Source organism: Arachis hypogaea, chromosome 14, assembly GCF_003086295.3.
Source record: "Arachis hypogaea cultivar Tifrunner chromosome 14, arahy.Tifrunner.gnm2.J5K5, whole genome shotgun sequence".
Classification (NCBI taxonomy): Eukaryota; Viridiplantae; Streptophyta; class Magnoliopsida; order Fabales; family Fabaceae; genus Arachis; species Arachis hypogaea.
Genome location: NC_092049.1, coordinates 28,968,376 through 28,989,672, shown reverse-complemented (window position 1 = coordinate 28,989,672; position 21,297 = coordinate 28,968,376). Strand labels below are relative to the sequence as shown.

The window sequence follows — 21,297 nt, the reverse complement described above, 5'->3', positions numbered from 1 at the left end:
GACAAGGTCGAATCTTTTGGATCAGAGAATGTTGCGCCTTTGGTTATAGCCTTTACCACAAAGACCCTAATCTCCCCATACCTCGGCTGAACTGGTGTCTCGAGAAGTCCCCAACGAAGCCTTGGATTAGCCGTCTAAGAGATGTATAATCAAGTTAGTGGTTCATCATTGTCCGATGAAAGACTCACTCTGAACCCATGTAGAATGAGATAACCTTATGTCAGTTCAACGCATTCATAAGGATGAAGAACGAAGATACATCTTAGTATAGAGAATCAAACACATATTGAAGATAGAATAGTAATATTTTATTAATCCATAAAACTCAACAGAGCTCCTTCCTTCAACCTAGGAGGTTTAGAGGCTCATACTGATAAAAAATACAATGTGGAATTCGAAAATATGCTAGAAGTGTTCGATCCTCCTAAAAGTGTAAAAGTTCTCAAATAATCTGGAAAGCCTTGGATGTTAGCTTTCCATAGCCATTAAGACCACTCAATTTGGCCTTCTATAGCTCCAAAAAATTCTTTTGAGTGCAAGGAGGTCAGATCTTGACAGCATCTGCAGTGCTTTCTCTGCCTCTGAATCAGACTTTTGCTCCAACTCCTCAATTTCAGCCAGAAAATACCTGAAATTGCAAAAAAATACACAAAATCAAAGTATAATCCAAAAATGTGAATTTTCCCTAAAACTTATGAAAACTTAATAAAACTTAAACAAACATACTAAAAACTATATGAAAATGATGGCAAAAAGCGTATAAAATATCCGCTCATCAATAACCAAACCCCTTCACCAGCATTTCAAGTCATTCAAACTAAGCTCTTGGGAATTGTTTCGATCCATAGAGAGACTTCTTTAGTTTGTAAACTTTTTTTCTTGCTAGTTTAGCCTCAAATCCAGGTAAAAATTTCATAAACACCTCTTCCTCTAACTTCCCGCCCCATACAAGAAAATATTCTTTACATCCAATTGATATAAAGATCAGTTGTAATTTGTAGCAAGAGATAAGAGAATTTGCACAGAGTTGAGTTTAGCAACTCGAGCAAAGATCTTTTGATGGTCTAATCCATTGAATTGTGTAAATCTCTTAACTACTAACTTAGCCTTATATCTCATTATACTTCCATTAGCCTTGCACTTAATGATGAAAATTCACTTGCAACCAACCAAATTTTTATTCTGTGGCAGGTCTATAATCTCCCAAGTTTCATTTTTCTTGAATGCATGTTACTCTTCTATCATTGCTAATTTCTAATTGGTATCATCTAGTACTTTCTTTATGTTATTAGACTCAAAGAAATTTAAAATTTTAGAAGTAAAGACTTGATGATTTTGAAAAAAATTTTGGTAAGAGACATAATTGAAAATATGATCGTTGGTGCTGATTTTGAGTACCTTTTTGGTGTAAGTTCTGAATTCTTTTCTAATGACCATTGGTAGGTTATTATTAGAAGTAGCAACTTTAGATTTACCTAAAAATTCTTGAGGTATTACAGTTGGGCCATCTTTCAGGTTTTTAGATTAGATTGGGAGATAGATGATGATGGGCTGGTCTCTAGTATTCTTGGGATATTTTCGAATATAACATCAAAACTTCTTTTCTAGTTATGGTATTTTTTTTTTGTTTGGATTCCAACTAATTCTTGCGTAATTTTAGAATTTATTTCTATATTTTTTTCAATTATTTCAGAATTTGTTTGATTTATGAAAGTTGTATCCTCAATATGTAAGATAGGAGTGAGTCAAGGTTCATGCCAAAAAAAAAATTCAATTAGACTCTCTTAAAGAAATTTTTTCTGAAAAAAAAATTTATGTTCTAAAAAAGTAACATCCCTACTTATATGAAATTTATGTATGTGGATTGAAATATTTATAACCCTTTTGACTTGAGAAATAGTCAATAAAAATATATTTTTCTGTCCTTTGATCAAGTTTAATTTGATATGAAGGTGTATGAAAAAATACAGTACAACCAAATACTTTTAAAGATAAGTCAAAATACAATCTACATGTTAAAAATTTTTTTTTGAAAGTATCTAACGATGTACAGTAATTTAACATGCGTGGGTAGTTAATTAATGAGTCAGACTGCTGTTAGAACAGAATCTCCCCATAAATATTTTGGAACATTACCCTCAAATATAATGGCATGTGCTACTTCAAGAAAATATTTATTCTTCTTTTCAGTAATGCTATTTTGTTGGGGTATATTAGGGTATGTAGATTGATGTTGAATAGCTTTTTTTTTTTTTTGAAGAAATTCACCAAAATTTTTATTAAATTATTCAGTGTTATTATCACTTTTTAATATTACAATTTTTGTGTCAAAATTATCTCTATTATTATTGAAAAATACTAAAAAAATTTAGAAACTTTAGATTTTTCATGCATGAGATAGGTCCAACATAGTTGTGTGTGGTCATCGATAAAAGTTACAAACTATTTCTTTTTTTGTTTAATTACTCTGTTGGTCCCTATAGTTTCGTAAAATTTTTAATTAGGTCTCTATACTTTTTTTCCTTTTAATTGAGACCTTGCACTAATTTTTTTTAATTGGGTCCCTACACTTTTTTTTTATTTGGGTTCCTGCACTATTTTTTTTTAGTTGGGTCCCTATACAATTAAGCCAATTACTGCCAAGAGGGACTTAATTGAAAAAAAAATTAGTGCAGGGACCTAATTAAAAGAAAAAAAAGTATAGGAACCTAATTGAAAATTTTGCGAAACTATAAGGACCAATAGAATAATTGAACCTTTTTTTTCAAATTGAGTTGTTATTTTCGATGAACCCCATACATCACTATGAATCAAATAAAAAGGTTTAGATGCATGATAAGGTTGAGAGTAATAAGAAACTCTATGACTCTTTGCATAAATACAACTTTCACATTTAAGTAAGGAAGAATCATTATTTTTAAACTAACTCAAAAATAAACGTTTGAGATATGAAAATTAGGATGTCCTAGCCTATTGTGCCAAAGCATTATTTAGTTTCTTATAGGCATAGAACTTATACCACTAAATCTTTGAACTACTTTATCCTTCGAAATATTTTTAAAATGATAGAATCCATATCTTTTTAGCACTACTAATCAATTTTTTTGAGATCCAGTCCTGAAAAATACCATGAGAATAAAATAATGTCACAATACAATTAGAATCCTTACAGATTTTACTAATAAAAAAAATTAAAAAAACTTTGGTACATATAGGATAGTTCTTAAGTCAATATTTTCGAGTAATTTAATTGTATCTTTTTCAGCAAGAGATAAAAAACTACTATTAGCAACTCTAATTTTCTCATTTTCAAAATAAGAAGAATCAAAAAGAGAGGCTGGTCATATAATCAGATGCACCTGAATCGATAATTTATGGTGAATTGAAGTTCGAAGTGCAGTTAAAAGACATAAAATTACTAAAATTACTTGTTTGAACAAAAAAATTACTAGGAATACTAAACACAGAACTAAATTTTAACTGCCTTATGAGCTGCTTAACTTGTTCTTTACTCAATGATGATTTTTTAACCTCATGAGTAGTTGGAGTAGAACGTATTTTGGGACCAAATTTGTTGCTTTTAAAATGTGCTGATTTTCATTAATCTTTCAGTAGGTTTTTCGGATATGACGAGATTTATTGTAGTGGTCACACCAAAGATTGAAAGAGTACTTCTAATTTGATGAACTTTTAAGTGCAGCAGGTGCCATTAAGAGTGTATTAGACTTTAAAAAATCTGTTCAGTCTTGTCCTTTTCCATCATTACATCTCTACGGATTTTCTCTCTTCTAAATTTAGCAAATACTTCTCCAATTGAGGGTAGGATTGCTCTTCCAATAATTCTTCTGACTTCATCTAGTTTCACGTTCAGGTCTACAAGAAATTTAAATATCTTCTCTTCTTTCACTGTTTGTTGGTGGTGTTTGGCATCAGCGGTTGAAGTTCACTTATAGTTATTAAAATGGTCAAGGTTTTATTACACTCGCTTCAATGTGTGAAATTATTTGGTGACATTGTCACTCTCTTGTTGAATTTTTCGTAGTTTTTAGAGTAAATTCATAAATCTAATATTTATTTCCAAGATCAGAATACATCTCCTTGATACTATCCCACAATTCTTTAGTAGTGTTATAGTACATATAGTTACTACAGATATCTTTTTTCATTGAGTTCACCAGGCATGTCATCACCATAAAATTTTTGGTATCCAACATGTTATATTGTGGGTTAGTGATATTAGGCTGACTTCGCTCATCAATGAGATATCCAATATTTTTTTTTCCACAGATGTACATTTAAACTAATTGAGATCATCTAAAGTAGTTTGACCCATTGAATCAAAATGTAGTTATCTAAACTAAATAGGAGTCACCACTAACTATAGTATCCGTTGCTTAGATTTTAAATCTAATAGAATGGGAGTGGTAAACTCCTTTTGTTCATGATTAATGACTGAAGAACTGTAAGCGATAGTTGTAAATCAGAATTACAATACAGAAAATTTAGCTCTAATACTAACTTGAAGTGTTTGAATTTATGTCATCTCAAATACATAGAAAATCATCTTTTTTATAGAAAAATTACAAAAATAGTTTTATCTAAAAAATAAAAAATACTCACTTAAAATAAAAGAAATTAATCATAAAATTCTTAAAATTAAATTAAATTAAAAAATATAATAATTAATTTTATTTATAGAAAGAATTTATAAAAAAAAAATAAAAAATCTGATTTTGATTTGATTGATTCAACATAATTTAATTGAAAACTATTTTTTTAGAAGATAAATATTTACATGTTGAAAAGCTAATTTTTTCAAGGACTAATCTTAAACAAAAGTTGATAAGAATTAATGTATTTTGACGTGAATTTTTTAGCAATTAAAATATATCCATTTAATTTAATATTTAAAGAAATAAAAATCTTGAAAAGAAATAAAAATCTCACTATATTATTTACTTACCCGACAATGACAAATAAATGCAAGGCGGTGAAGAGGGAATATTCTTGCTATATAAAGCAAGAAATCTCTCTCTCAGTTTGCACTTATATGATGTCTACACAAAATCCTTTGTAGCAAAAAAAGCTAAACTATACAAAGGGTTCCCAATTTATTTATTATCAACTTCCAACGAACTCTTATCAAATTGAAGCAGCACCAATATTGTTACTGTTGATTTTTTTCGTCATCACAACTACTTCTACCAATTTCAATTATGGTGCGTACCTTAGCTTCTTCTCTTTAATAATATCTCTCTGCACCTTCAATTTCCTTGCCCCTTTATAAACTTGATTTCTTTGTGTGTGTGTATATATATAATGGAGCCCAGAATTAATTAACAAATATATTTGAACAAAGTGTTTCTGATTTTTCTTTTTCTTTTTTGTGCCAAGTTCGTGTAAAAAGTATAGAACATTGTTAGGAAGATTATGATGAGAAGAACAAAGATTGTCTATCCTTAAATTCTTGTAGATATATACATGCGTGTGCCCATACCTTCATGATTGATAAACTTGTGTTTTTTTTAATTTAAAAAATAAGATAGCATAAGTCAAGATTTTTTTTTTTTTTGTTTTCATCTAGGATCAATATGTTCTTGCAATCATTTTTCTGTCGTTATGTGTACTCACTAATTTCATTACATCATTGCCGCCTCTTTTCTAAAGAAATGCCTTAGAAGTTAGAATGTATTAGGACGACAAGATATCATTATTGAAATGCCGAAAGCCGAAAATTTATTATTAGAGGGTTAAGAAAAATGATGAAAATAATAATATTTTTGGTGTCTAATATTAAGATCATATATCAAGCTTTAAGGGAACTCTTTATTTTTTTTCTTTTATATCCAAAAATGAAGGAGATTTCTGTGCTCCAGAAACAATACAAATAAAGTATGAAAAAAGACCAAAATCAACTTTACCTCTTCTTCCTACGCCTAATAATGTGACCGTGGGGTTACTCAATACACATCCCCTACATTCTTCTAAATATCTATAATAAATTAATAATACAAAAGGATTTAACTATCTTATACTCTAAAAATATATTTAAGAGCATAATAATAAAAATTTAATTTTAATATATTAAAAATTTAAAATATTTTACATAATTATTTTACTATATCTGTTTTTCTAGATAATTATTTATACTGTTAATATAAAAAATAGTTATTATTATTGACGTTACGATAAATAATTAAATACACGTATAAAATTATTTTATACTGACAGTACATTAAAATTAAAATTTTTTAATATATTAAAAATATAGAAAAAAAATATAATTTATTTTAATAATTTTTAATAAGATGTTTTTATGATTTCTATAACATATACCCTCACAACACAATATAGCCAAATGGCAAAATTAGACCCAATGCCAAATACGAACATAAAACAGAAAACAAACACATTTAAATGCACCCACGTGCATTGGTACTCGTCCTTGTTCCAATTTTGCCCTTTTAAAGAGTCAAACTTATACGCCCCTTTTTTTTTTAGTGATTTTTCAAAAGTTTTTTAACCAATTAATAATTTTTTTTTTTAAGAATTAGGAATGAGATTTGAATTTATGATCTTTAATCTTTAGATGAATATAAAAAAATTATACCATATAAATTATAATTTATTGTATATTATTTAAATTATAGCTCGTTGAATCACTTTTTAAGTTAGCGGTTAACTTTTATTAGCAATCTAATAAACAGCAAGTTTAATTTAAATTATATATATTTTGAACTCCATTATTTAACTTATTTTTAGTAATATTTTTTTAGTGTCATTTTTTTGAGATCTAATATTCATATAATCATCATTAAAAATAATTATGAGTGTTGGGAAAACTCAACAAAGATTTAAATAAGAACCTGTCTAATAGCAGAAGCATCAAAAATAATTTTTTCGTAACTTGTGCGATTAAATAGGCAATACCAAAAATACTCCAAACAGCAAATATAGTGGCAGAAATTAAATAATCAGGCACCAGAATTTTAACGTGGAAAAATCTCCAAAAGAGGGATAAAAAACCCACGGGACTTAATTCAAAAAAATCTTCTACTATCAGAATAATGAGTATACAAACAGTCTTTCTAGTGACACTAAGGCATCTCAATAATCAACAAAATACATCATTAAAACTGGTGGAATCAACATAAATCCTCCACAAAGTGGGTATTTCAAATCAGACAAAAGAGAAAGCAATACAACTAGCAAGTTATATCCTAATGTTCATCTCTACACCAGGAATAACATACTAAAATTTCATAAGAAATGAAGCAAGTTTACCAATTCAATTGGATAAAAATGACTTGTCCTTTTCCCCCAAATTTCCTTCTTCTCTCCGCCGCCGAAGCAAGGCTTCGTTTCTTTCTTTTCATTCAAAGAATGAAGCTTCTCTTTTCTCTCTCCCGTGGCCTGTGCCACTTTCTTTCTTTATTTATTTATCTTTTAATTTTTAAAATTTTTAAAATATTTGTGGGCCCCACTTGGTTGGGACCCACTAACAAATCTCCCTCTCACCAACTCAAGTGGAGATAGGTTGCTCCATCAAGCCCGCATTCTCTTTGTAGGAATCAAATTTCATTGTAGGTAAACTTAGTAATCATATCTGAACCATTATCATCAGTATGAATCTTCTCAAGTGCATATGACTTCATCTCAAGCACTTGTCGTATCCAATGATACCTCACCTCTATGTGCTTCGATCTGGAATGAAACGTAGGATTCTTACTGAGATGGATAGCACTCTGACTGTCACAAAATAACACAAACTTCTCTTGATTGATGCCTAACTCTTGTAGAAATTTCTTCTTCCATAAGAGTTCCTTAGAAGATTCAACAACAGCAATGTATTCTGCCTCTGTAGTAGACAAAGCAACACATTTCTGAAGTCGAGATTGCCACGACACAGCTCTCCCTGCAAAAGTCATCATATAACCAGAAGTAGACTTTCTTGAATAAAGATCCCCAGCCATATCTGTATCTGTGTAACCATCCAATAGAGGTTGGCCACTTCCAAAGCATAAACAAGCTCTAGAAGTACCATTAAGGTATCTGAGAATTCACTTCACTGCTTGCCAGAGTTCCTTGCCAGGATTAGACAGAAATCAACTAACAACTCCAATGACATGAGCAATATCTGGCCTAGTGCAAACCATAGCATACATCAAACTGCCAACCGCAGATGCATATGGAATCTTCTTCATTTCTGCTTTTTCTTTCTCACTTGTAGGACATTGCTGTGAACTTGGCTTGCAATGACTAGCAAGTGGAGTACTAACAGGTTTGGAATTACTCATGCTAAACTTCTCTAAAACCTTCTCAATATACTTCTGCTGTGACAACCACAGTTTTCCATTCTTCCTGTCACGAGTGATACTCATGCCAAGGATTTTTTTTGCAGGACCCAAATCTTTCATAGCAAAGGATCTGTTCAAGTCTTTCTTAAAATTTTCAATCTTCTTAGTGTCATGACCAACAATCAACATGTCATCAACATAAAGCAAGAGAATTATAAAATCACCATCAAAGAATTTCTTAACATACACACAATGATCAGAAGAAGACTTACTATACCCATGACCTTCCATGAAGGAATCAAACTTCGTGTACTACTGCCTTGGTGCTTGCTTCAACCGATATAAGCTCTTCTTCAACTTGCATACAAGATGCTCTTTTTCTTTAACCTCAAAACCCTCTAGTTGCTCCATATAAATTTTTTTATCTATGTCACCGTGAAGGAATGCAGTCTTCATATCAAGTTGCTCAACCTCTAAATTCAAGCTAGCCGTCAATCCAAGCACAACTCGAATAGGAGGACATCTTCACAACTAGAGAGAAAATCTCCTCAAAATCAATACCTTTCTTTTGCTCAAAGCCTTTCACAACTAATCGAGCTTTGTACCTTGGCCGTGAGACATTTTCATCTGCTTTCAATTTGAACACCCATTTATTCTTGAATGCTCTCTTACCCTTCGATAGCATCACCAATTCAAATGTATGATTCTCATGCAAGAATTTCATTTCTTCTTGCATGGCCTTCAACCAATCTTCCTTATGCTCATCAGACATAGCTTCCTGGTAGCTCTCTGGCTCCCTAGTCTCAATGTTCATCACATACTCATGAGGAAAGTATTTTTGAGAAGGACGATGCTCTCTAGTAGATCTTCTCAATTCAGGCTCAACTGGTGGTTCAGGTGAAATTTCTATATCTGGCACCTCAGGTTGAGGTGTAGGTTCATCATGCAAATCATCACCATCATTATCAACTTGTACATCTCCCCCATTAACAGGAGGTCTAGTGGAAGGACTAGGTTCATCATCAGCAGAACGTCTAACAGTTATTGTTGGCTTATTTGTCTTCTCAAGGTCTTCAAGAAAAAATCACATCTCGGCTTCTAATTATCTTCTTGCTCACAGGATCCCATAATCTGTAACCAAAGTCTTCATGACCATAACCCATGATGATACACTTCTTTGACTTTTCATAAAGTTTAGACCTTTCATCTCTTGGAATGTGAACAAAAGCCCTGCAGCCGAACACTCGCAAGTGACTATAGGAGACATTTTTTTCTCTCCAAACTTTTTCTAGAACATCACCATTTAGTGGAACTGAAGGAGAAATGTTGATCAAATATACTACAGTTCTCATCGCTTCATCCCAAAAGGATTTAGGCAACTTTGCATGAGATAGCATACATTTGACTCTATCATTGATAGTGCGATTCATTCTCTCTACAACTTCATTATGTTGAGGAGTCTTAGGAACCGTCTTCTCAAACTTGATCCCATGTCCTTTACAATACTCTTCAAACAGACCCCTGTATTCACCATCATTATCTGCTCGAACATATTTCAATTTTCTTTCTGTTTCTCTTTCAACACTTGCATGAAAGTGTTTAAAGATACCGAGCACATGGGCTTTAAATTTCAAAACAAAAGTCCACACTTTTCGAGAATAATCATCAATAAAAGTAATTAAATATGATGCACCACCTAGTGTCTTAGCATCCATAATGCAAACATCAGCGTGAACTAAATCTAGAACATGTGATCTCCTATGAGGTCCATAATTATGAAATGATACTCTAGCATGCTTTCCTACAAAACAATAAGTACAAGTATTTAAATTTGTACTTTTCACGGGAAGTGAGTGCTTTTTGACTAAGACGCTTAGTCCTTTCTTATTCAAGTGACCAAGACGTATATGCCACAAATCAGAAGATGAATCATCAGCTACATTCACATCTTCTTTGCACAACTTTGCTTGCAACCGGTAGAGAGGACTATTATTTTTTCTAGCAACAATGAGAGCCCCTTTGGTAATCTTGCATTTTTCACTACCAAAGGAAGTACAATTCTCCTCTTGATTCAATGCCTTCACTAAAATGAGATTGAACCGCATATCTGGCGCATGCCTAACATTTTTCAACTGCAACTTGCATCTCATGTTGGTTTCAAGCCACAAATCACCCCACACTAATGATATCACACACTCCTTTATCTCCCAATTTGATCTTGCCAAAATTTCTAGCAGTATAAGAAGTGAAAAATTCACGTTTCGGAGTGACATGACATGAGGCACCAGAGTCCATAATCCAAGTGGAATCATCACAGACAAGATTCACATAATTTTCATCATATGTGATAAGAACATCTTCATAAACAATAACAGCAGTTTCTTTATCACTATCTTTATCTTTGTCTTCATTTCTTCTCCTTGGTTGTTCTCTTTTCAAGAACCTACAACACCTCTTGATATGCCACGGCTTGCCACAATGGTGACAAATGAACTCCTTTCTTGACTTGTACTTTCCTCTTAACTTGCTTCGACTCTCTGACCTATCAGAACTGTGAGATGTTCTACTTTGACTTCTCCCTCGTGACTCTGAAACAAGTGCTTCTGACTTGGAGGAGGCATTAGCCAAACCTTGCTCTCTTCTTTTGGCTTCTTCATTCAGCATGCTCTCTTTAACCATTGCTAACGTCAACTTTCTATTTGGAGCTGAGATAGTCAGTGTCACAACCAGAACTTCCCAACTATTAGGCAAAGAGCTCAACAACAACAACGCTTGCAACTCATTATTCAAAGTGATTTCATTATTTGTTAGTTGGTTCACCGTCTCCTAAAAAATGCTCAAGTACTCCAACATTGATTTACCTTCAATATACTTCATATTGACAAGATTTCTAATCAAGAATGTTTTGTTTTGCACATTCTTCCTCTCATATAACTCCTTCAATTTGTTCCACATCTTCTCGGCATTCGTTTCAGTGTCAACATGTGGATACACACTAAGATCAAGCCATTGCCTAATCAAAGCAACTGCCTTCGGATTCAGCTTTTTCCATTCAGCATCAAATTTAGTACCTTTGGATTTATCCCCCTCCACAAGATCATACAAGTTCTTGCTATACAACCTATCTTCCATGAGGGTCTTTCAAATTGAATAGTTTTGGGAATTCAATTTGACCATATTCGGTCTATGAATATTTTCCTCTATTTAATCAGCACAGAAATAAATAACCAAAGCTCTAGATACCATTTTGTTGGGAAAACTCAACAAAGGTTCAAACAAGAACCTGTCTAATAGCTGAAGCACCAAAAATAAATTTTCCACAATTTGTGCGATTAAATAGGCAATACCAAAGATACTCCAAACAACAAATATAATGGTAGAAATTAAATAATCAGATACCAAAATTTTAACGTGGAAAAATCTCCAAAAGAGGGACAAAAAACCCACGGGACCTATTTCATAAAAAATTTCCACTATCAGAATAATGGGTATACAAACAGTCTTCCTAATAACACTAGAATATCACAAAAACTGATGAAATTAACATAAATTCTTCACAAAATGAGTATCTCAAATCAGACAAAAAAAAGACAATACAACTAATAAATTATATCCTAATATTTATCTTTATACTTGAAATAACATACTAAAATTTTATAAAAAAATAAAATAAATTTACCGATTCAATTAAATAAAAAATGACTTATCCTCCTCCAAATTTCTTTCTTCTCTTCGTCGCCGAAGCAGGACTTCGATTCTTTCTTTTCATTTAAAGAATAAAGCTTCTCTTTTCTCTCTCCCGTGGTCCGTGCCACTTTCTTTATTTATTTATTTATTTTTAATATTTTTATAAAATTTGTGGGCCTCACTTGATGGAGACCCGCCAACAATGAACAAGTAAAAATTATCTAGCTAACAATCTTTCTAATCTACTTTAAGTGGAACGTAAGCCAAAATCACTTTTTAATTTATGAATACTGAATAGCAAACTTCAAAATCTAATTTAACAGTGGTAAGTTGAAAATCTATGTGAGATTTTTAATATATGCATACCATTAGATTATATTTCTATAAATAATAATGTGAATCTTTTAATGAAAAAACTATTTTGACAATTTCACATTGTATTGATTAGTATTCCAAAATAAACACAAGAGAGAGACAGAACAATTAAGGTGATTGAATTTTTCTTTGAAGAATAGACCCAACTAGTATTTTTACTAGTAACATTATTACGGGAATATAAATCTTTTAAAATTACGTCGATTTTGGTATTATAGATTATGATATAAAAAATTTATAGCATTAAACTATTTTTATAAAATAGTCGTAAGGGACAAAAGTTTTCATTGGCTAAGAAGATCAGAGTCTTAAACAAAATTAAATAATAAATTTTTTTAGTTATTATTTTCAAATGAAAGAGTTTAATTTTTTTTACTTAATTTTAATATTTGTTATCTAAAATTTGAAAGAATTTAACGTGTATATTTTTATATTTAATTAGATATTAAGTTTATTGTACAAATAAAAATAATTAATTTTTATACTTGTTATTTAAAAATAATATTTTTTTATATATATAAAAATATAATTAGATATTAACATAAAAAATTTATATTGATAGTCATAAAATTAACTTATTTTTTTAAAACAATTGAATCTTAATTTTAACTTTTAATCACAACATTAGTATTTTTTTTAAATTATATGTAATAAATATTTAAAAGAAAAGAAGTGAAAATATATATTAAAAAGATAAGCAATAAAAATTTAAAATTAAATAAAAAATATGTATATACTAATATTTTTAATTAAATTATATTATGTTGTTAATTTTATTTTTATAGAACATAAAGGTAGAGAAAAATAAAGAATGAGAGAAATGAGAGAGAAAGATAAAGAAGAAGAATGAGAGAGGGAGTTTGTTAATTTTGGAAGCTAAGAAAATTTTTTATTTTAATTATAATGAAATATCTGGTGACACATTTTGATTTGTCAAATTACTAATATAAAATATAAATTATAAATTATATATAGAGTGGGAAGGATAAAGAGAAATAGAAAAAAAGAGAGAGGTAGATAAGAAAATATAAGAAGGATGTTTACTAATTTTAGAGGAAAATATTTTCTCTAAATTTTAATAAGAGGGTGTCATGTGACACATTTTAGTTATTAAATTAGTTAGTAATATATAAATATAATATATAATATAGTTATATTTCAATTTTAGTATTTCAGTTTTAATTTTAATTTAATTTAAATATAAATAGAGAATGTTTTGTTGTATATTTTGATTGTCAAATTCGTAATTAGTCTTGACAATGATATATAAGAGAGATAGAGAAAGAAAGAGAAAAGAGGGGAGAGTTCCTTAATTTTGAAAGGAAAGATTTGATTTCAATTGCAATGAGAAAGTGACATGTGGCACATTTTGGTTTTAAAATTAGAGATATATAATAGATATAATAGAAATAGATTTTAATTTTAATTTAATTTAAATACAAATAGAGAATGTTATGTTGTATATTTTGATTGTTGAATTCGTAATTAGTCATTGACAATGATATATAAAAGAGATAGAGTGAATGAAGAAATGAGAGAGATAGAGAAAGGAAGAGAGAAGAGGGGAGAGTTCTTTAATTTTTGAGGAAAAGATTTGATTTCAATTGTAATGAGAAAATGACATGTGGTACATTTTGACTTTAAAATTAGAGAGATATAATAGATAATAAAATTAGAGAAATATAATAGATAATAGATAGATTAATTGAGTGCTTGATTTGTACTTGTGAGTGTCTGAGTTATCAATAATTAAATATATAACTACTCTTTGTGAATTGTGAATATGAATGAAAGGACAAAGAAAATGTTATTTGTATTATACATAATCACAGAGAATGGGGTGTATATATTGGCTGACTTAGAGACAAAAGATAAAATGAGAAAAAATAATTCTACTAAAAGTATACTAAAAAGATTAAGTGTCAAAAAAATCTTAAAAAATAAATTAGGCAAAAAAAAAACCTTATAAAAAGATAATAATAATAATAATAATAATAATAATAATAATAATAATAATAATAATAATTTGATAAAAATGACACAAACAAACATCATGTTAATAAAAATAATTGGAATCGAAAAAGTACTTGTATATAATTTTTAATGGAACAAATATATACCCATACAAAAAATATATGAAATGTATAAGAAAAAACTCTTGCTTATCTCACTTAGTTTATGCATTTGGTAATTGGTACCATACACGGTTTTTCTCGTTCTTATAGATTTAGCAAGAATAATTTTAATCTTCTCTTGGAATATCAATTGCTATATATTTCGTTACTAAATAAATAACACAGTAATTAACCGTCAATGACTCATGTTAAAGAAGCATAAAAACTTAAATGAATTTTGCTATTTCGTACGATTATAAATTGAAACTTTTTTTATTAAAAATATAAAAAAAATTAACTTTTTAATGTATTTATTTGTCTTTATTAAAAGATAAAATTTAAATCTTTTCATTATTGATAATCTTTTCATGTATTCTAAAAATACATGTTAACTAAATCCAAATTTAAAAAATACTCAAAAGAACAATAAATATCAAAATTACTCTTAATACAAGATATAATGAAATTGATCTTAGAAACTCTTATTTTCATATAGTATTAATTACTTTTCTTTTCATTTCTTAGAAGAGGAGTGCTAGGGGCCAGCATATTTTATGAGTTGTAGCCATCAATTAGCTATCAATAGTGTATTTAATGGTATGAGATTTCATCTAATGGTGGAAAATCACTCATTTTTATTTTGCTGGCTAAGTGCTGGCCAAATTTTAACAAATTTGCTGGCCCTAAACTTTTCCTTCTTAGAATACTTATTTTGGTTAACTAAAATTTTTAGGTAGAAGATAGAATATATATCTTATTTTTATCCTCATTTAACAATAATTGAATTTGATGTTCAAAAATACTTTGAACTTTAATTTGCAATATTCACATATCATGTAATTGATTACTTGATTGGTTGTGAATACACCGAGCATCTTTATCATAGAGATAATACTTGAAATGTACCCACAACCAACACTGGTTAGATTAGAGCACATGTCATGCAATACTATCTCTGTCCAATTTCTTTCAGAGTATGTGTGGAAGATTGGAACTGTCAAAGCATGGGTAATATTTATGGTCAAGAGTTATTGATTAGGATTCTTTTAATTCTGAGGGTTTTTTTTTTTTTTCAAATCAGAATTTATTTTTCCATTGCAAATTTTAAGATATATTGGAATACTAATTAAAATTTTGACGGTTTTCTGTATTTATTTCTTGTTTCTTTGATCTAAAATTGAGGTAACTGTAATTTTTAATAGGATGAATAAAAGTGATTTTATTAAGATTTAGGGACATAAAGTAATTAAGATGTATAAATTTTTTGAAAAAATTAAGCTACCTAATCCCTTAGCAGAGTAGACTAGTAGTACATAGTTGTTGCTATCAAGTATCAATATCATTGTAGCAGAGAGTAATCAATATTGAAATTTAATTGGAATTAAATGTAAAAACTGTTTTGGGTGATGCGGTGGCAGGACAAAAACATTGTGCTGACAAAGCCATTCTCGTTGGAGAAAGAATCGGATGGTGATTCTGATTATAGAGCTCCAAATCTTATGAAACGAATACTGAGTCTATTTAAGAATGTGCGGCCAGGATCTGATCTTACTCGCTTTCAGGCAAGTTCTTTTTCGCATTTATATTTATTTGTGAGTGATGATGTTCTATATTAGTCTTTATATTAGACATAACTCTAATGATTTGAAATATGTTGTAGTTAATATTTTTTGTAAGTTTAGTTTTTGCTAATTTTAATTTTAAAATTTCTTATTTAATTTAGTCAATAAAATATTTTACCTAAATAAACAAAAAATAATTAATACAACAATTTCTTATATCCAATATTGAATCAACAATTTGTATAAAATATATATTAAAAATACAAAAAACATATTAAAAATAAAATAAATTCTATATATATTTATATACAAATATATAATAACTGATTTTTTATGTATACATATTATTTTTGCCATATAAAATAAATGGTGAAATACAAAATATATATAACGTTTTTGTATACTTAATATTTATAAACGAATACATAACTATTAATTTGATATCTGATTTTTTATATACGCATAGCATTTTTGGATAATGCAAAGATAAAATTGTTTGCAGCTGCCAGCAGAGTTCAACATGCCAAAGTCACAACTCCAATGCTATGGTGAAGAGGTATATTGTGGTGGTTGTGACATGCTAAGCAGATGCAACAATGGAGAAAGTCCAGTTGATAGGTTCATATCAGTTGTAGCATGGAGCATTTCTACAAGACGCCCTGTCATTTTTGGAGTTGCTCCTTACAATCCCATTCTTGGAGAGACACACCATGTTTCCACACCAAATCTTAATGTCTTGCTAGAACAGGTCTACATATATATATATATATATATATATATATATATATATATATATATATATATATCTTTAACTGTGATCTTGGCCAAAATGGTATGAATAATGAATTTTTATGTGGATTATTGTCATTGTGTGCAGGTTTCTCACCACCCTCCGGTGACTGCACTTCATGCAACAAATGAGAAGGAAAAGATAGAAACAATATGGTGTAGTTATGTTGTTCCAAAGTTCAATGGTAATTCATAATATATATTATTTGTGCATTAATTAATTAATTACAAGTTATTGTATTAGTATTTTAATGTTTACTTTATTTGGAATTTGGTAAAGGACAAAAATATAAATATTTCTTAAATATTACATTAAAATGTGTGAAAATAAAAAATATATTGAATTAGAAAGAAAAAAAAAAATCTGCTAAGCAAGTTAATCCACATCAATGTACTATGTTAACATGCTTCATGGTATTACTCAATTCTTGAATCAGGTGCCGCAGTGGAAGGTCAAGTGCATGGTAAAAGAGAATTGAAGCTCCACAATCATGGAGAGACATATGAAATGAATGCTCCTTATCTCATGATCAGGTTTCTTCCAGTTCCTAGCTGTGATTGGGTCGGCAATGTCCATATCCGGTGCCCGGAATCTGCCATTGAGGCAGAGTTATGCTACACAAGCCACACTCTGTTCGGATTCCGGGCAAGCCGGAAATCAATAAAGGGGAAGATCATTGATTCAATATCAACGAAGATTCTATATGAAATTAATGGTAATTGGGATAGGTATGTATATGTAAAGCATCTGTTTTTGAAGTTTTTGGTGTATATATTTATATTGATCATTCTAATAAAACTACGTTACGATGGTTATAATATCTCAAAATGTATTGCTAAATTTAAATTAGTGCTTTTTAGAAAGTGCTGCTTAAAAAATGTGTTACCAAAATGTAAAAAAAAATGTGACTTTAATTTTTACAGCATTTGAGTAGTTACCATAACATAATTATATTAGAATTCACCTATTTATACATAATTTGCCAAATTAAAAAATACTGCGACAAAACCAAATTTATATATACTAGAAGTCTAGAAATCAATGATCTTGATCATCAAATGTTCTATTGTCATAATTTGTGCTAATTAAATTGATTTTTTTTCCTTACCTTCTTAAACTTATGCCTTGTGCTATGCAGTATTGTGACAGCGAAGGATACAAATAATGGAGAAGTGAGAGTGATATATGATGCAAAAGAAGTCATTTCGGGGCTCCAAACTCCTGTTGTGAAGGACTCTGAGGTTATTATAGTAAAGATCTATTTATCAGTTTTGTACATAATTATATAACCTATTTGTATATCCTATAATTCCTATAATTCAAATATAAGAATATAATAAAAAGATTTTTCAATAAATTTTAGGCCTAAAAAAATATTATATAATGGGAATGAAATAAGAAACTAACAGAAAGATAAAACATGTCTAGTATTGTAATTCTTTCAAAATTTATTTGGTACTTTTATTTATAAGTCTATCTTAAAATTGTTAAAAGACTTGGTATTTTTTTCTTTTTCTTAATAAATTGTTGGTAAAAACTCAGGTGCAGTTAACTTCATGTGAAGTTGATAGATAAGAATCGTTAAATAATTTGTCTGATTTGACTAAATTATCATCTAATAATTTTCAATTATTAATTTTACGTGAAGTTAAGTGCACTTGAGTTTTTAATTAAATGGTTGAGTACTTAAATGACTTACTAACATGGTAAACATTAAAGGGGTATTATGATATTCACAATTCAGGGATAATTACTACACTAACAAATAATTAAACCATGTTGTTCAGTGTGTGTGGGGAAGCGAATCAGCAGTTGTATGGAGTGAAGTAAGCGAAGCAATCATGAACAAAGAGTGGGAAAAAGCAACAGAAGCAAAGAAATCTGTGGAGGAAAGGCAAAGGGAGCTTTCAAGAGAAAGGATCACAAAAGGAGAAACTTGGCTTCCTAAGCATTTCACTCTCTCTCACTCCAAAGAAGGAGGCTGGAATTGTTTTCCAATTCAAAACTGGGTCCCACCTTCTCCTATTCAGACCTTGTAATTTCTTTCTTACAATAAATAAAAGTATACATGGCAGAATTTGAAATTAATAAAAATATGCATCAAAGATTCGTTAATATTAAATTTTTATTAATAGCATGACATTTTTGTTCTAAATAATTTCTAAAATATATACTTTGATATTTATAGATCTTTAGTATGTAATTTTTATTCATTTTAAATTCTTTAGTATGTGATCCGACCGCTACAAATATCAAGTCATAACTCGCCATTATGAGTCATAACTCGGCAAAATGCAGCATAGTTCGGCGTTACGCGTTACAACTGAGCTCAACGGTCTACATCCTAGAATCAAAACGTCCGACCAGACATCATCACTCATTAAACTTTATTATTACTCTTTAATTCAGACATCATCACTCATAAATTTTTGGCCGACGTTGCAACAAGATTGTAAAACAAAAGTCAAAAGCTGTGACAACTACCAGAAACACAGTCCGATCACCCACCTTCCAGCCGAACTACTACACTGTTCCGAGGTATGCTGGCCGTTCAACCAATGGGGGCTCGACATCTTCGGCCCTTTCCCCCTAGCGGCCGGCCAGGTAAAACTTTTAATAGTAGCAATTGATTACTTCTCAAAATGGATAGAGGCACAATCCTTAGCAAAGATCGCCTCACAACAAATGATCTCCTTTTTATAGAAGCATATTATCTGTCGATTCGTCATACCTTGGCACATTATCACTGATAATGGACGCCAGTTTGTCGATAAAAAATTCATCTCCTTTTTACATAATCTAAAGGTCAACCAGCATTTTTCATCTGTAGAGCACCCACAAACAAACGGGTTAGCAGAGGCCGCGAATAAGGTCCATCTTACATGCCTTAAGGAAGAAACTTGACGAAGTCAGAGGGCTTTGGGCTGAACTCATCCCCAAGATCATATGGGGATACAATACCATCCACTCAACAACAAAGGAAACACCTTTCCGGCTAGTCTACGATTCTGACGCAATGATACCCGTGAAGATCTCTCAATCCTCACTGCGCATTGAAATGGACGACCATACTACAAAAGACGCAGCTCGGCAATCCGAGTTGGACCTCCTTGAAGAAGTCAGATCTTCCATAGCAATCAAACACCTAGCTATGCAACAACGCATAGCTCGGCGATATAATCAAAGACATCACCCAAGGTCTTTTCAAGTAAAGGACCTTGTGCTCAGAAGAACTGAACAGGCCAGAAAACCATCAAGCCATGGCAAACTAGCAGCTAACTGGGAGGGCCCTTACCGAATCATAAAAGTCATCGGCAATGGAGCTTACCAATTACAAACCTTAGATGGTAATGATTTGCCTAACACTTGGAATGTATTATCTTTAAAGTTATATTACAGTTAAAAGCCAGGGACAGGCGAGTACTCTTTTTTCTACTACTAAGATTTTGTCCAAAACGGGTTTTGCTTGGAGAGGTTTTAACGAGGCTTGCCTGCCTACACCTTTGTAACCAAAGGTTTGTTAACATATATAAGTTTCCTATTTTCATCAGATTAATTATCATATTAAGTACTTTTTCTTATCTCCGAATTTATACTATTATCCTGCCAAACTCTATTTCGAATCCGACTATTCAGACTTCACCAGTCAAATAAACAGCCGAGCTCTGTTCTATTCGGACTTCACCGACCAAACGAACAGCCGAGCTCTGTTCAATTCGGACGTAATGATCAAACAAACAGATGATCATTCAGATTTAACCAAATAGACTACCAATACTCCGAATCCGACTAATCAGACTTTACCAGATAGGAGATCTATAGTCCGAGTCCGATCATTCGGACTATGCCAATTAAACAAATATCCAATAACTATTCATACACAGCCTACTTGGTATTTACCCATCAACTTAAATTGGCCGAACCTAACCCATCAAATCGATCAACAGACAAAGCAAGCTCGAAAACAAACTCACTGTACCCAACTTGCATCTACTTTATTTGACATATCCTATCCTACACCTATTACAGGGTACCTCGCAAATAATCCTACTTATAAATCGAAAGATGCAACACAACATTTTACCATATGAAAAATAAACTGCCCACTTCAAACTGGCAGCAAAAACATCCAAAATATAAACAGTCAAAGTGCTCATTCTAAGAGCAAACAATTTTTACCAAACCACTATTACAAAGTTTAAACAAAAACATACAGATGTATGAAACTAGGGTTACTGCCCAACATTTTCACCTCCCTCCTCTTCAGCACCATCATCCTCAATCATGGCTCCATCCCGAACAATTTTGCCCGGATCCATCAGACCAAAATCCACGTTAGGAGCTAGGAACCTGGCTTGAAGAGAAGCTCGCTCAAACCCTTCAATAAAAGAATCCAAGATTGCTGTCTCCTTGCTCTTCTCTGTATTTTTCAACTTAGCAGTCAACTCTACCATCCGAGTACTCATACTCGA

The 21,297-nt window shown here is 30.7% G+C and overlaps 2 protein-coding genes across 2 annotated transcripts; both read left to right on the top strand.

Annotated features, from left to right (window-relative positions):
- The first annotated feature begins 5,009 nt into the window (after nucleotides 1-5,009).
- LOC112741891 (oxysterol-binding protein-related protein 4C) lies at nucleotides 5,010-18,980 on the top strand. Its single transcript, XM_025791058.3, has 7 exons — nucleotides 5,010-5,219; nucleotides 15,892-16,035; nucleotides 16,538-16,783; nucleotides 16,913-17,009; nucleotides 17,262-17,553; nucleotides 17,964-18,066; nucleotides 18,613-18,980. Exons 1-7 carry the CDS (start codon nucleotides 5,217-5,219, stop codon nucleotides 18,862-18,864), a joined length of 1,137 nt encoding a protein of 378 aa, XP_025646843.1. The 5' UTR covers nucleotides 5,010-5,216; the 3' UTR covers nucleotides 18,865-18,980.
- An 861-nt stretch (nucleotides 18,981-19,841) lies between these two features.
- LOC140178559 (uncharacterized) lies at nucleotides 19,842-20,916 on the top strand. Its single transcript, XM_072215745.1, has 2 exons — nucleotides 19,842-20,172; nucleotides 20,855-20,916. Exons 1-2 carry the CDS (start codon nucleotides 19,842-19,844, stop codon nucleotides 20,914-20,916), a joined length of 393 nt encoding a protein of 130 aa, XP_072071846.1.
- Nucleotides 20,917-21,297: the final 381 nt, after the last annotated feature.

Excerpts from the sequence above, each read along its gene's own strand:
- LOC112741891 (XM_025791058.3), top strand. Across the intron at positions 16,036-16,537 it reads CTGATCTTACTCGCTTTCAG|CTGCCAGCAGAGTTCAACAT; the intron begins GCAAGTTCTTTT and ends AATTGTTTGCAG. Across the intron at positions 17,010-17,261 it reads TGTTGTTCCAAAGTTCAATG|GTGCCGCAGTGGAAGGTCAA; the intron begins GTAATTCATAAT and ends TTCTTGAATCAG.
- LOC140178559 (XM_072215745.1), top strand. The coding sequence starts at position 19,842 with ATGATACCCGTGAAGATCTCTCAATCCTCACTGCGCATTGAAATGGAC. Across the intron at positions 20,173-20,854 it reads CCAATTACAAACCTTAGATG|GGTACCTCGCAAATAATCCT; the intron begins GTAATGATTTGC and ends CACCTATTACAG.